Source organism: Tachypleus tridentatus, chromosome 13, assembly GCF_004210375.1.
Source record: "Tachypleus tridentatus isolate NWPU-2018 chromosome 13, ASM421037v1, whole genome shotgun sequence".
NCBI lineage: Eukaryota > Metazoa > Arthropoda > Merostomata > Xiphosura > Limulidae > Tachypleus > Tachypleus tridentatus.
In genome coordinates, this window is record NC_134837.1 from 174,058,021 (window position 1) to 174,071,672 (window position 13,652).

Consider the following 13,652-nt stretch of genomic DNA (forward strand, 5'->3'; position numbering starts at 1 on the left):
CTTACTTGGTTAAAAATACATATTGAACTGGCCTTTCAGTGGTTCATCAGTAAATCTAAAGGTTTATGATGTTTAAACTGAGTTTGCATACTCTCAGTGGGTAGAGCACAGAAAGCTCATTGTGTAGCTTTGTGATTAACTACGAACGAACAATGGCTGAAATGCGAACAAATAAATAGTTTAAAACGTTTCTCTGGAAGATAGGCAGTAAGCATATGTAAACTTCTGACTCATATCTATGAGTAAATTCTATATAATGTGGAATTGTAGTTTTTATTTAACCACGAAAGTGTATGTTAGGAATATCTTATAAACTGCACTGATAGCGCAAATCAATAATGTAATACAACCGGCCGGAAGTCCTGAAAGTTATCCATTGTTACTTATATACTCTTGTGTACATATCTGTTTTTGGTATTAGAATATAATACTGTAGTTGATTTCGCAGTAGGAAATGAAATTCTCCTTTCATTTAAATCCCATCTTCTTTTGAAACTTGATAGCAGAAGGAAGGGAAACACATGTCCTGTCTTATCCAAAATAAATAGAACGAGAAGCAGTTCTACAAAGATAAATACTTAAAAAAAAGCTTTAGAAATTCGTGTTATTGTTCACTTATATAAACCCTATATGACAAAAGTAACATGGGATGACTACTGTCTGCGACGCACAAAGAGTTTATCAGCTGAAGTTATTGTATTAAGTTCTTTCAAAATAAACAAAATGGCGGGTATTAAACCGAAACTTCTGAAGATAATAAATAAACTTTGTAATGTCTTCTTCTGTAAAATGCAATTAAACTCTATAGAGTTGTAGAGAGGGAATAAGAGTAGCTTAAGATAAATGTATATGTATGTATATAACATAAAAATCTAATTATTCAGTCATGTTTATATACTGCGATTCATTTTTAACCTTTGTTCTATGCCTAGTTAATATAAGACTAAGTATTTGATAAAAAGATACGAAAAATAATGAAGTTAAAATGTCTACTGATATACTAAACTAACAATAGGTTTTTTAGTAAGATGGTGAAAAAGAAACACACGAGTTTAAAACTACCTTATAAAGATACGCTTGTTGGTTGGTAGTTTGTTTGAAGTTACGCACAAAGCTACACAATAGGCTATCTGTGTGCTGCCTACCACAGGTATCCAAAGGAGGTTTCCAGTATTGTAAGTCCGCAGATGTAGTGCTGTGACACTGGTGAGAACGTTTGTTCGAAGATTATTAATGACAAAATCATTTATGATAAACGTTTATTTATTATACATAATAATGTATTATCTCCATTTCTGCGGACATTTCTGTTTCTAGAGATATGGCTGTGACTCTGTTCAAGTTATAAAGATCGAGTAATATTGTCGAGACTATACACAGAACCACATTTTAGGCAAATCTTGGTGTATTCTCGCTGCTGTTGCAAATTCTGGACTATGTTTCTGAACATATTTAAACGTTGCAACACACTTAAAATAGCAAATTTATATCTGTTTTAGGTTAAGAGAAGTAATGCACGTAAAAGAAAAATTACATTAGTATGTATTGATTCAAGTTAGAGGATGCTGCTGGTTGGCATTGTAGCGAATACGTTAATATTTTTGATACATTTTAATAGTGAATTTCTCTCCACAGACAAGCTAGCCAGTGGCTCAGTGTTAAGTCTGGGACTTATAACGCCAAAACTCCGGTTCCGGAGCATAAAGTTACACAGTTGGCTATCTGTATATTCCCTACTGCAATATTGAAACCGGATTTTTATCATTATACGCTCTTGAACTTATCGCTTAGCTACCAGGTAACTGGCGCCGTTAATATAACTCAATGTGGACTCCGTTAATGATTCGAGGGATGCCCATATGATAATGCTGCAACGATTATTCCAGAGATGATACCCCCATACGTGCCATAGTCCCCAGGGTATTCGTTGCAATTGCGCTAATTATTCGGGTATGCAACTATTCCATATCCGATATCTTCGTCTTATAAACAATTCCACGACCAATGTCCATGTATTCACATACCCCATCTAGTGAGAAAAATATTAAATTATCAGTCTTCCATATATCGCACATTTTGAAACTGGTGTGATTTATATTTTATTCAATTTAGAAAGTAGTTCAACAACTTCTGGATAATCTTTCCTCTTCAAACTTGTGTTCCTGAAGTCCATAATTTCCCAAAAGCAAGTTTTATGTAATAATAATGAAAAATGTTTAATAAATTTAGGCTTTATAGTGCTAAAAATTTTAATAAAAATAAAATAAATAATGAGGTATCTTATATAAATATTTAACATATTCAAAACCAGCTAAAATTTGAATAAAGAAATCGGCCATATAAAGATTTATTAAAAGAAAAGACCCACGATATATAAAGAAACAAATTCTGTAATGAAGTTATGACAAAAAGATAAGTTAAACAAGGACAAAATGGGAAACACTTAATCATTTTTAACATAAATGAAAGAAGTGCAACATAAATATAAAAATAAGACCAAGTATTTAATATATAAGAGATATTAGAGTTGAGTCTTTTTAAACTAACCTTCGATTCCCTTCGGTGGAGTCAGCAGATAACCTGATGTGACTTTGCTATAAGAAAACACACTCACACACAGTAAGCTAACTTGGTTTATGCCTGTGAGTAATATTTTAGAATTGTGTTTACTTTATTATTCAGCATTACACAGCGGACCAACTATAAACGATTTAGTTAGAGTTCTTTTGTTTTTTTTGAAAATGTAATCTGTGACGTAAAAGCCTGATATCTCCTTTGATCTGCTACATTCTCTGCTGTGGACTGCAGTTTCACCTATTTACATAACAACTGGTATGCTATATAATATCGCACAGAAAGTCCGACAGAATGTCATAATATTATTCACACACCTAACTTTATTTAAATTACTGTGTAATGAGTTAAAAAGAGCCCCAAAATATCTATAAACATTATATACACATTTCTATTATAAAAAGTCTAACTGCATTTTAGTTTTGAGTTTGTTGACCAACCATAAATAGGCAAAATTGCAATTCACAGTGAAGGGTGTGGCGGATAAGAAAAGTAACAAAACAACCATGGGTTCTTACCTCACAGACTATGATACCAACCTACTCAATTTTATATTGTATTTTTAGAAACCTTGTCCTTTCATAATTTATTTTTCTTTCTAATACTACGTCTTTATATGGCCGATATCTTTAAGTTGGCATGATTTTAGTGTATATAGGATATTGAAATTCTTCTATAGGTATATGGCTCAGATCATATGTTTAATATTATTAGCTCTAAAATTCCCAATATTTGCTGGCGACATCTAGGTCTAAATAATATACTTACAAAGAAATAAATTTCACTTATTTTGCCATTGTGAAAAATAAAACCTTAAGCGATTGTTGGCCAATTATACAGTAAAACCAATGGTTTCTTACCACCCTAACACTGCATAAAATCAGTGATTTGCTGTATATACTTAAACAAAGTTATAGTATTTGTTATTTGAATTTCGGTAATTCAGAAAGCATTGTAAAATGATATTTGAACTTTTTACTGATAAGTGGGGTTCAAACATAATCAAATTATAGTTTCGTGAAACGAACGTGAATAATTAAAAATTTATAAACATAAAAATTAATATAAAATATTAGTTAACAAAAATGATCCATGAATCACATAAAAAGATGTTAATTCTAATACATACTTAATACATATGTACCTTTTTTAAAGTATCTTAAGATGAACAGATCAGTATTAACACTGTTTGTTTACTAAGTCTTATAATTGGTTCTTGTATATTTGTGAAAGTTATTGTTACCTTCCAAATTCAACTGCAGACATTTAGTACCAGTTTTGAAAAGACTCATCATTTATGGACTAGAAAATTTGTAATAGTGCACAAGACGTATATTTTAAATAAACAAATCATTAAACGAAGTCTTCCCTAATATACACTGCAATATTAGTCTGATTAATATTTTTCTTTGTGGCGTCTCCTAATACTTTAGATCAGAATAACCTAAGGATCTCACCTGACCCTCTTTGAGTAGCCATGCATAGATTTAAAATAAAGGATACCTGATTATTAAGGCAATTAGAGAGTCAAACCAGATAGTAGACAGATGCTTACGAAAAGCTTTAGAGTTAAAATGGTAATTTATGGCTTAAATGAAAGCAACAATAAAATATTACTAGAACAGGTTGAAATATTTTACATTTTTAGCCATTATTCATTCAAAACAGACTTTGTAGTGAAAGATAAGTTTATGTCTACTTTTAACTTTTCTTACAATTATTTCATTAAAAAATTGTTCAAAAAATTAAGTCTCAATCAGATTATAATGGAAAGATAACTACTGTTTTTATACCATTTAAACGTGGATTTCTTAATTAACGTCGAAAAAAACAAACTTAGAAGCTGAAGTACCACGTAAAGATATACAGCTTTATTAACCCACAAGCTTACCAGTTTTTAACCAGCTCTTTGACAGGAGGGTGTGTGTTTGTGTGTGTTCTCTTATAGCAAAGCCACATCGGGCTATCTGCTGAGCCCACCGAGGGGAATCGAACCCTTGATTTTAGCGTTGTAAATCCGGAGACATACCGCTGTACTAGCGGGGGACAAAATATTATTTGTTTTGTTTTTTGGTGCGCCTGAGATTCGCACCCGCAACCCTCGGATTATAAGTCGAACGCTTTAACCCACCTGGCCATGTCAGGCCTCGACAGGAGGAATTACAACAGTAACTGAAAAAAAAAAAATCGTCTAATAAAATAAATACATACATGTACTTGCCAGTAAAATTGTCAAATATACTCTTCTTCCTGAATAAAAATATGTTCATGAAGATCTTTGATATCTTACTTATTAATATATTGTAACTGTAAGTCATGTAAAATATATAGTGTTTAATAATTCATTTTATTTTAGTCACGTTTAAAAAACTATTGCTATCCAAGGAGGTTTATTTATTCAGCCTTCTGATTGGATCTATAATTTACTCTCGGGAATGACGTCACAGAACATAGAACTTGCCATATTGAGCGAACACGGAAACTATGTCAAATGCGTAGCTAACAACTTTATACCGGTGCAGTCTTACACTGGACGAAAGTTTTCCATGATAAAACAAGTTTAGCTGATGAAACTTTTATATTCATAAATTCTATTGTGGCTGACAAAGTGACAATCACCAAGTTTTGGATGTAAATGTTTCCTCGTTCTTGAACTGTACACGTGTGTTGTCAGACGGATGTTGGAACTTTTCCTAAAACAATATGACGTAATATAAACCTGTAATCTTCAAAATTTGTTTCTCAACCAATAACAACAAGCTCGAGGAGGAAGCTTACTGGATAGACTGAGTCGAGCTAGTGTGTAAACCATCTCTCGAAGGTTCAAGATTTCTAGCAGTTGTGTAAAATTACGAAAATTACGTCGCGCTATAAAGAAGTAACTGTAAGAGTGGCAAGGTAATGATGACAATAAGGTAAATGCACGTTTATTTTAAGTCTGTTAGGATCATTAGCATAGCATATGTTAAACAAGGAATAATATATTGCTGAAAGGTAAGTATTAAAAAAAACAACCAACAACAACAGAATACCTTCAAGCATTTAACTGTGTAGCAACAGAACACAATAATTGGCACACGCAAACGATGTAAGCCTTACATCACAAGTTGTACTTTTGACTCTTGTAGACAGCCAAAGTAAGGCAAAGGGTAGTTAGAATGCGAGACTAACAAATGAAAGTAGGACGATTTAATGTAGAAGTTTTAAGAAGTTGAAACGCAGGCTGTGATGACATTGTAGTTTCAGCATTTAAGTATCACATTTGTAAAGGATATAATTACAAACCATTTAGATTATAACATTGCCAACAAACGAAAAATTTGAGCTTCTCTTGGATCCACTTGTGTTTCAAACTGCACCTTGTAAGTGAAAACAACGATTTTAATTATCAAGTTATTTACAAGTATACGTGAATAATTATCATGCATGTTTAACCTTATATTTTATAAATTTCATGAAAACAATGTCAATTCATCTTTATAACTTGCTAGACAAAATGTGAGCAGTAACCGGAAGAATGGTTAGAAAAGAGTTCAGACGATTGATTTTAAGTATAATTTAGAAAGTTTAAGAAAAATTAAAAATTCACTATATATATATATACACACACACTTACTTCAATTTATAAGTTATATATGTATTATCAACTGTTAATCGACGTCTCTTTATTATAGTGACCGAAGTATATGTAAATATGTTTAAAAAGTGCGTTTGCGGTGAAGAAAATGAGAGAACCCTTAGAGGAAGTCGTATAAGTTACGTGATATATTCTTGCAAAGTTAAAGTGATGAGGTGTATTCGAACTCGTATAAATGCACGTTTATATACTTCAAACTACAACGCAGCACTTTCTAATCTATGATGTGTATAGTAATGGATTAAGTTTTCCTCTTTTAATTTTAAGTAATATTAATATTACATAGCACACAATTCATCACACTGACTAAATTATTTATACTTATAAATTTGTTAATTTTGCTGTTAATAGTAATAATATTATAGGCCTAGTCAGGACTACATTACTCACTTTTACTGTATTCTGAAGTGAAACTATATCACTCCTCCTTTTGATACAAATTATCTTAACTGCATCATTCACTGCGGTAGTAATACAGTATGAAATGACGCACTATAATAGTTCATAAAATGTTACCATAAAGCATAGCCTAATTAGTTCAACACTACTCCATGTCTGTTGTATTCCGATATTAAACGTTACGCTTAAGTTTGAATAGAAGCACAACCATATCAAATTATGAAAAAAAACAACAATTTCTTTGTTTGTATATTTATAACACCTTGAAAGTTAATAAACCATGGTCATATCTTTGTAAATCTGTGAAGAAACCCAACTGCTTAAGTAGAATATCAATCTGCAGAGTTATATTTTATAAAATATTAGACAGTTACACTAATAACTAGATAAAAAGCATCGATTTTTGTCGATTATTTAATTTTCAACTTGATTTGTGTAGAATGTACTATATACACGAATGAGTATAGAAATGTTATACTGTTACATCAGATGTTTTCAGTTGGAATTTATTTGGCAAATTACTTACTGTTTTGTTTATAAATAAACAAGTTTTTTGTTGTTAATTAGGAGAAAAACGAAAAAAAAATGATTTCAAAGATTAACCTTTCTATTTTTCATTTCAGATTTAATATTTCGCCATGACGGTTTCTTTAGAGGTCAACATCTAAATTGTGTGAGCCACTGAAGAAGCTGTCATGACTAAATATTAGGCCTAAAAATATTTCTCGTTTTTATCCAGTTAAACAAACATAAAAAGACATATAAGTTACAACTAAACGTAACTAGTTTATGATAACGAGTTTTACTTTATGCAGTCGCACTCGGTTATACTGTGCATATAAATAGCAAAGTACTATTTATTTTAGACTTAAAGCAGGGTCGATTTTAGCCATTTTTGCAGGCAATGCAAGAACGACTTTTAACGCTCCCTCCACCCCACCCCGCCTCTCAAGCGCTACTCTTCAGGAAAAGCAAGAAACGTGGTGTTTAAAACACTATTTTAATATTCTGAATAGTTTAGTTACTGTAACTACGAACTACATATAGAGTTACGATTATGGCGTTGATTATAAGTACAGTACAGGCTGTTTGTGTAGGTTCTATCATTGAGATTTTTCTAGCATCAAGGTTATTTATTAATTTGGTGTAATCCAGCTTTTTTGTAATTTCATTTTATATTGACACCATATTCAGTCCTTTCTAAGACATAATAGAAAGTAGGTAAGTTTTAATTAATTGTAGTTTTGAAAAGCCTTCCCCTTTCCTTCAGAAAAAGTAATTGGGGTCGTATTCTAAGGTTAATTTAGATATTTGGAAACATCTGTCTCTGTTATGCAGATAGCTCCATGTGGCTTTGCTATAAGAAAACACACACACACACTGTTATGTGTATTGAGTGAACATAATATAGAATTTCAAATGATGACAGTTCCTTGGCACTAATTGCAACATCTAAGCCATCGTTCGAAGCATTCGATCCATCTCTACCCGATGTACATCGCTTGAGTCAAAATCTGCTATGGGTTATTACAACACACACATTTCTTGTGAAATTTAATCAATTTCTGTGTGCTCAAAAACCTGACAAAAGTATTCAAAATTGGCTACAATAGACTTCTGTTGAAGGAACCTTTCATCATTATATTTTTAATTCCGGTAAAGATAGGATGTTTGTTTAGTTAGTTAGAAAAAATACTTTGTTTTGTCTTCTTTTTAAAATTTTCCCTGTTAGCAATTCATTTTGATGTCCAGTACAATTGATGGCGCTGACTTCAAGCCTAAAAATATATAGCGTATTTACGCTAAAAAACCAGCTTAATTCACCATTGTTTACTATCAAAGGCCTTCTTGTTCATCGTAATTCTTTTAACGTATTTATTGCTATATAATACACAGGAAGGATCTTTAATTCAACCCTCTTTTCTAATATTAAATATAATATTTATAGTTTATTTTAGAACTGTCTAATGTTCGAGAAAAATTGACTTAGCAAACGCAACAGAATCATATCAACGTTTTATTAGATTAGTAAAACTGTAATATATAATCAAAGCTAAAATGGTCAAAAAGTACTTTGTTATGAAATAAAAGCAGTTTCACAAAACGTTATTATAAACTAGCGTATAGTCTGTAAAAAATGAAGAGACTAGTGCTATAACCTATATCCAGTAAGATACTCTAACTTTCTTAGCTAACTGAAATAAATAAATTTTGCGAAATCAAGCTTGACCGACAAAGAAGCAAAAAGTGCAGTCGAGGCAGTCAGACGTCGGTAGACTCCTTTGTTAGCCAATCATGAAATAAATTCGTTGCGTTTTAATAGAATAATTAATGTTAAAAATTAATAATATTAACATCTAATATATAAAAAAGCCAATTTTCTTTGGTAACGCTACGTTCCAATAATGGCTTGTATGTCATGTCGCTTAGCAACCGGAGTACACCCTAATATTGTTGCTAATCTGTGCACTGAAATTAAGAAATAAAATGTATAGATAACAAAAGTGGAAAAATGTTTTTTGATTTCTTAAATTAGAGTATCAGTTGATTAAAGAGGCTTATTTAATTAAAAATGTTGGTGATATAACAGAAAATAACTTAATTTAGAGATGATTTAAGTTTAAAATTGAATCGATATTTTTACTTTTACCATAAAAAGTTTATGTACTTGGCTAGGTGATCCCAAACTACGGGGCCTGGCATGGCCTAGCGCGTTAAGGCGTGCGCTTCGTAATCTGAGGGTCGCGGGTTCGCGCCCGAGTCGCGCCAAAACTTGCTCGCCCTCCCAGCCGTGGGGGCGTTATAATGTGACGACCAATCCCAGTATTCGTTGATAAAAGAGTAGCCCAAGAGTTGGCGGTGGGTGGTGATGACTAGCTGCCTTCCTTCTAGTCTTACACTGCTAAATTAGGGACGGCTAGCACAGATAGCCCTCGAGTTGCTTTGTGCGAAATTCCAATTCCCAAACTATGTCTTTACTTTAGGCTTGTACAGCGGTAAGTCTACGGATTTACAATGCTAAAATCAGAGGTTCGATTCCCCTCGGTGGACTCAGCAGATAGCCCGATGTGGCTTTGCTATAAGAAAATATACGCACACACTCTTTAGACTTATTTATTATATCAACACTTATTTGGTTTCACGGTACCCCTCACGGTTCCTTTGCATCTTCGTCACTAATGCTGAAATGGGTAGACAATAATCGAACTATTATATTTGGATAAATGCATTTTGGCTCTGATGACTCCTATTCTGGAAACGCAAAAAAAGTCAAACGAGGTGTGGCATGACACACGTTTCTGTTGTTGTTATTATTGTTGTTGTTGTTTTTTATATAGATTAGATGAGAATGAAATGTTTCTGCTACCGGATTGTATGTAGCATTATTAGACCAACATTGTGAGTTTGTGTTGTCCCACCGGGGATTATAATTGAAGAAATCAAAATATTTTATCATTAAGTTGACTGGACTTTTCACTGTTCTTTTTACTGAAGAATTCAAAAGAATCTCCCCAACAACAGAGACCATTACATGAACAACAAAAGGAAAGTATGAATGATTATGTTATATATCTATTTTATTTTCACCAAAAATGAAATATTAATAACAAAAAAAAAAAGAAAACTAGTATAGGTAATCCTATTCTGTACAAATTGTTCCTCTGGTATAACTCTGGATTTTAGAGCTGTCTATTTAGGATTGAATTTGTGCAGTACCACAAAATATTTCTTACACTTAAAGCTGTGAATTGTTTATAAAAGTGACAGTTAATCTCTTGTCATAGTTATGGATGGTAAAGAGTTGCTGACTGGCTGCCTTCCCACTAGTAAATAATTCAAAATTAATGACTGTAGCCGATAGCCTTAGTAGCTTTGCCATACATACAAAATACAAATTATAATGTCTATTGGGCATATGAAAATAATAAATACATTTTAATTTTAGAAAGAACCTTAGAACACTGCATTTTATTAAATTGGATATTCAACATTTTGCTATATGGCTTCTTCAGATTATATTAAAAGAAAGTACGAAATCACAGAACAGGTTGGTTAGATTTCAACAGTTAATATTTAAAAAGAAGTATAAACATCTCAGAGTAATTCAACAAATCAAAGAATTGTAAATATTTCCCAAGACAATTTTTCCTTTTTTTTTTTTCATTTGGCTCTTTACGAACATATAGACATGTAATCTAAAGAGAAAGAATGTCACTCGAGATTTGATAAGAACTAGACAAGTCCGCATGATGAAACAAACAACATATTAAATTCTTTCACTACAAATATTGACAAAAAACCAGAAAATTTATGTCGAAGATCCCACAGACAAAATTCAAACCTGTCATGGAAAGAGAATTGCCAGATTAACAAGCTTGATTCGGTAATAGTAGAGGAACGTGAGGACAGCCAACGTGAGGTGAATAATAAGGAAAGCAAGATAATATATAAAAAAGATGTTTCATTTATTAAAACAAAGTATTCAATTGCGTGGAGTGTGCAGGACTTCAAAATGTACAGAGAAAAATGGGTGTACTAGAACATCTAATTCTTTTGCTGAGGTGTCTTTACACCGAGCAAAAAGCAATAGAGAAGATAGAAAATGGAGAAACAGAAAGGTTTAACATTGGAGAATCAGCGACACGTATCTTAGTTCCATACTTAATTAACCTGTACAGCGGAAACGTCATGAGGATGGCTGGACTGGAAGAAGTCGAGGCTGGAACCATAACAGAACTTTAAAATATCAACCATTTAAGACATGCATATTATATCATCTTGTTAGCTGAAGGTGAAGATCTAAAAAAAGGCCTCTTAAGAGAGTTAGAAGTGGTCAGTTGTTGTTGAACGTGAAAAGAGAAATTTCATGTCATCCAGACCGCTCAACGAATTCAAATTCGGCTACAACCAAGTGGACGTAAGGAAAGATTCATTTCTCTGGGGCCAGAATAAAATAAAGGAAAGTTTAAATAAATCAGTAGGTAATGATAGGAAGAAGAACAGGTTAAGATAATGATGGATAAGCATGTTTCTCGGACAACTTGACCAAGATAAGTAAAGACGTTGGTTTTCCCAGCAACGATGTACAGATGTGGAAGCTGCACTTTACAAAAGAGCGAATAAAAGGAGATTAACTTATTTGAAATGTGGTTCTGGAGAAGATTGCTCAAGATCCCATGGACAACCATGAGAACAAATCAATCATTTTAGACTTAATAAAACCTACTTGCTCTCTTGACGCCATGATGTTCAAATGGAAACTGACATATTTTGGACATGCGATGCGGGCAAACAACGAAATAGAGATCTTGATTGTAATTAAGTAGAAAACTACACAACATGCTGTGTCTAGCACGGGTATCGAAACCCTGTTTCTAGCGTTATAAATCTTGAGACTTATTACTATGCTACCGGGAGGGAGGCACAAAATGAAAAAGAATTGGTAAAGTTGGAAGAAAGAGAGGAAGACCTAAGATAAGGTAGATGAATAGAGTCAGAAAAGCCACTAGTATGTCTCTGCAGCATCTTCGGGATGCAGTTGGTGATAAATCTTCTTGGAGATAGCTTGTTCATCGAGAAAACAGGAGTCGACGCCGACTCGATGGTACTTAACTAACTATTCGACTAAACCATTATATCAGTACACCCTAAAACTTAGAGTAAAAATCAAACACTAACTTCACTCCTGAAAATTCTTCAGCTTTAGATACAAGCAAGTAACGCAGTTCCAAATGTCTTTTGATACTAACAAGCAAAAACTTCTTCCTCTCAAACAAAAAGTGCGGAGGATTTAAAAGATTTAGGAGTGTGTGTGTATTCTTATAGTAAAGCTACATCAAGCTATCTGCTGAGTCCACCGAGGGGAATCGAACCTCTTATTTTAGCGTTGTAAAAGATTAGGAACGTTTTACAAAGACGTAACATAAAGTATCCCGCTAGTACAGAGATAAGTCTACCGATTTACAACGCTAAAATCACAGGTTCGATTCCCCTCGGTGGACTCAGTAGATAGCCTGATGTAGCTTTACTCTAAGAAAACACACAAAAAGACATAAAAGTTATTAGATTAAACATAACTTAGATCACCAATAATAACAATTAGCTCTTCAAAAATATGTTAACATCGAGCACAAGGAAGAATCTTATAAAAGGAAACATATCTATGGTTATGAACAAAAATTATGAACAAGAAATATTTAATTTCCTAAAAATGAGAACAAGTTTCAAATAATTAATAGTCACACCATTCAAGAAATGTAAACAAAAGCAAAACGTATTATTCATGAAACAAGTGACCTGTCTAATAAATATTTAGATTAACGTAAATCGTTTTATGTCAGCATCCCTTAATTTATACGGTTTACTGAAATAAGAAAGACTCGCCGTCTGAGCATAGGGCAGTGAGTGTCACTGAAATTATAATCTTGGGTAACAGATATAATGTTAAATCCATCAATAAATTACGTTTTAGCATAGTCTAAAAATACAAGTTCTGCTATCTCGAATAAAGTATGAATTTTAGTGACTAACACAGCGTTACTCTTTAGACTAGACGTTGTAGCACTCTATACAGACAAAAGAAGGCTAATATTAGTGCAACTTGTAAATTCACATGGAATCATGCAAGCAGTTTGGAGAGGTACGAACTGTCAGTAGATAATACCAGAGAATCTTATGTTTCATCATTCGTAATGGATGTTTTGCAATGGGCTGTTGAATAACTTGACAAATGGCGCCGAAATACCAACACCGGCCCTGTCCTACAGATTAGTTACAGTTCTAGCGAGATGAATTTGAACTATGGTACGAATTTTCAAGGACTATGACGAAAACAAATTCAAGGACACTCGTCACCAAGACGTAATGTATTATTTTTGTTGTTGATGAGCTCATTATGTATATCATATGAAATGCTTCTGTTGATTCTATATTGTGTAAAAAACGAACAGAAAACAGCGAGATTAATAAGAGTACAAGTAAACACAGGTGTTTATATTTTCTTACATGCATATTTGTTGTTCCAAAACGAGGCTCACAGGCC

The 13,652-nt window shown here is 32.8% G+C and overlaps 1 protein-coding gene across 9 annotated transcripts in view; it reads left to right on the forward strand.

Annotated features, from left to right (window-relative positions):
- Positions 1–5,016: 5,016 nt before the first annotated feature.
- LOC143240822 (uncharacterized) overlaps positions 5,017–13,652 on the forward strand; it is a 54,148-nt gene continuing 45,512 nt past the window's right edge. For 3 of the 9 annotated variants that reach the window (XM_076483960.1, XM_076483964.1, XM_076483961.1), the window contains exon 1: positions 5,034–5,489. Coding sequence is in view for 1 of the 9 variants with exons in the window: in XM_076483959.1 (XP_076340074.1) it covers positions 5,476–5,489 (14 nt within the window). In the remaining 8 variants the exon portion in view is untranslated. Of the gene's footprint in view, positions 5,490–5,654; positions 5,937–13,652 lie in introns of those variants that run through there. The other 6 variants (XM_076483963.1, XM_076483965.1, XM_076483959.1 and 3 more) reach the window with 5 other exon arrangements.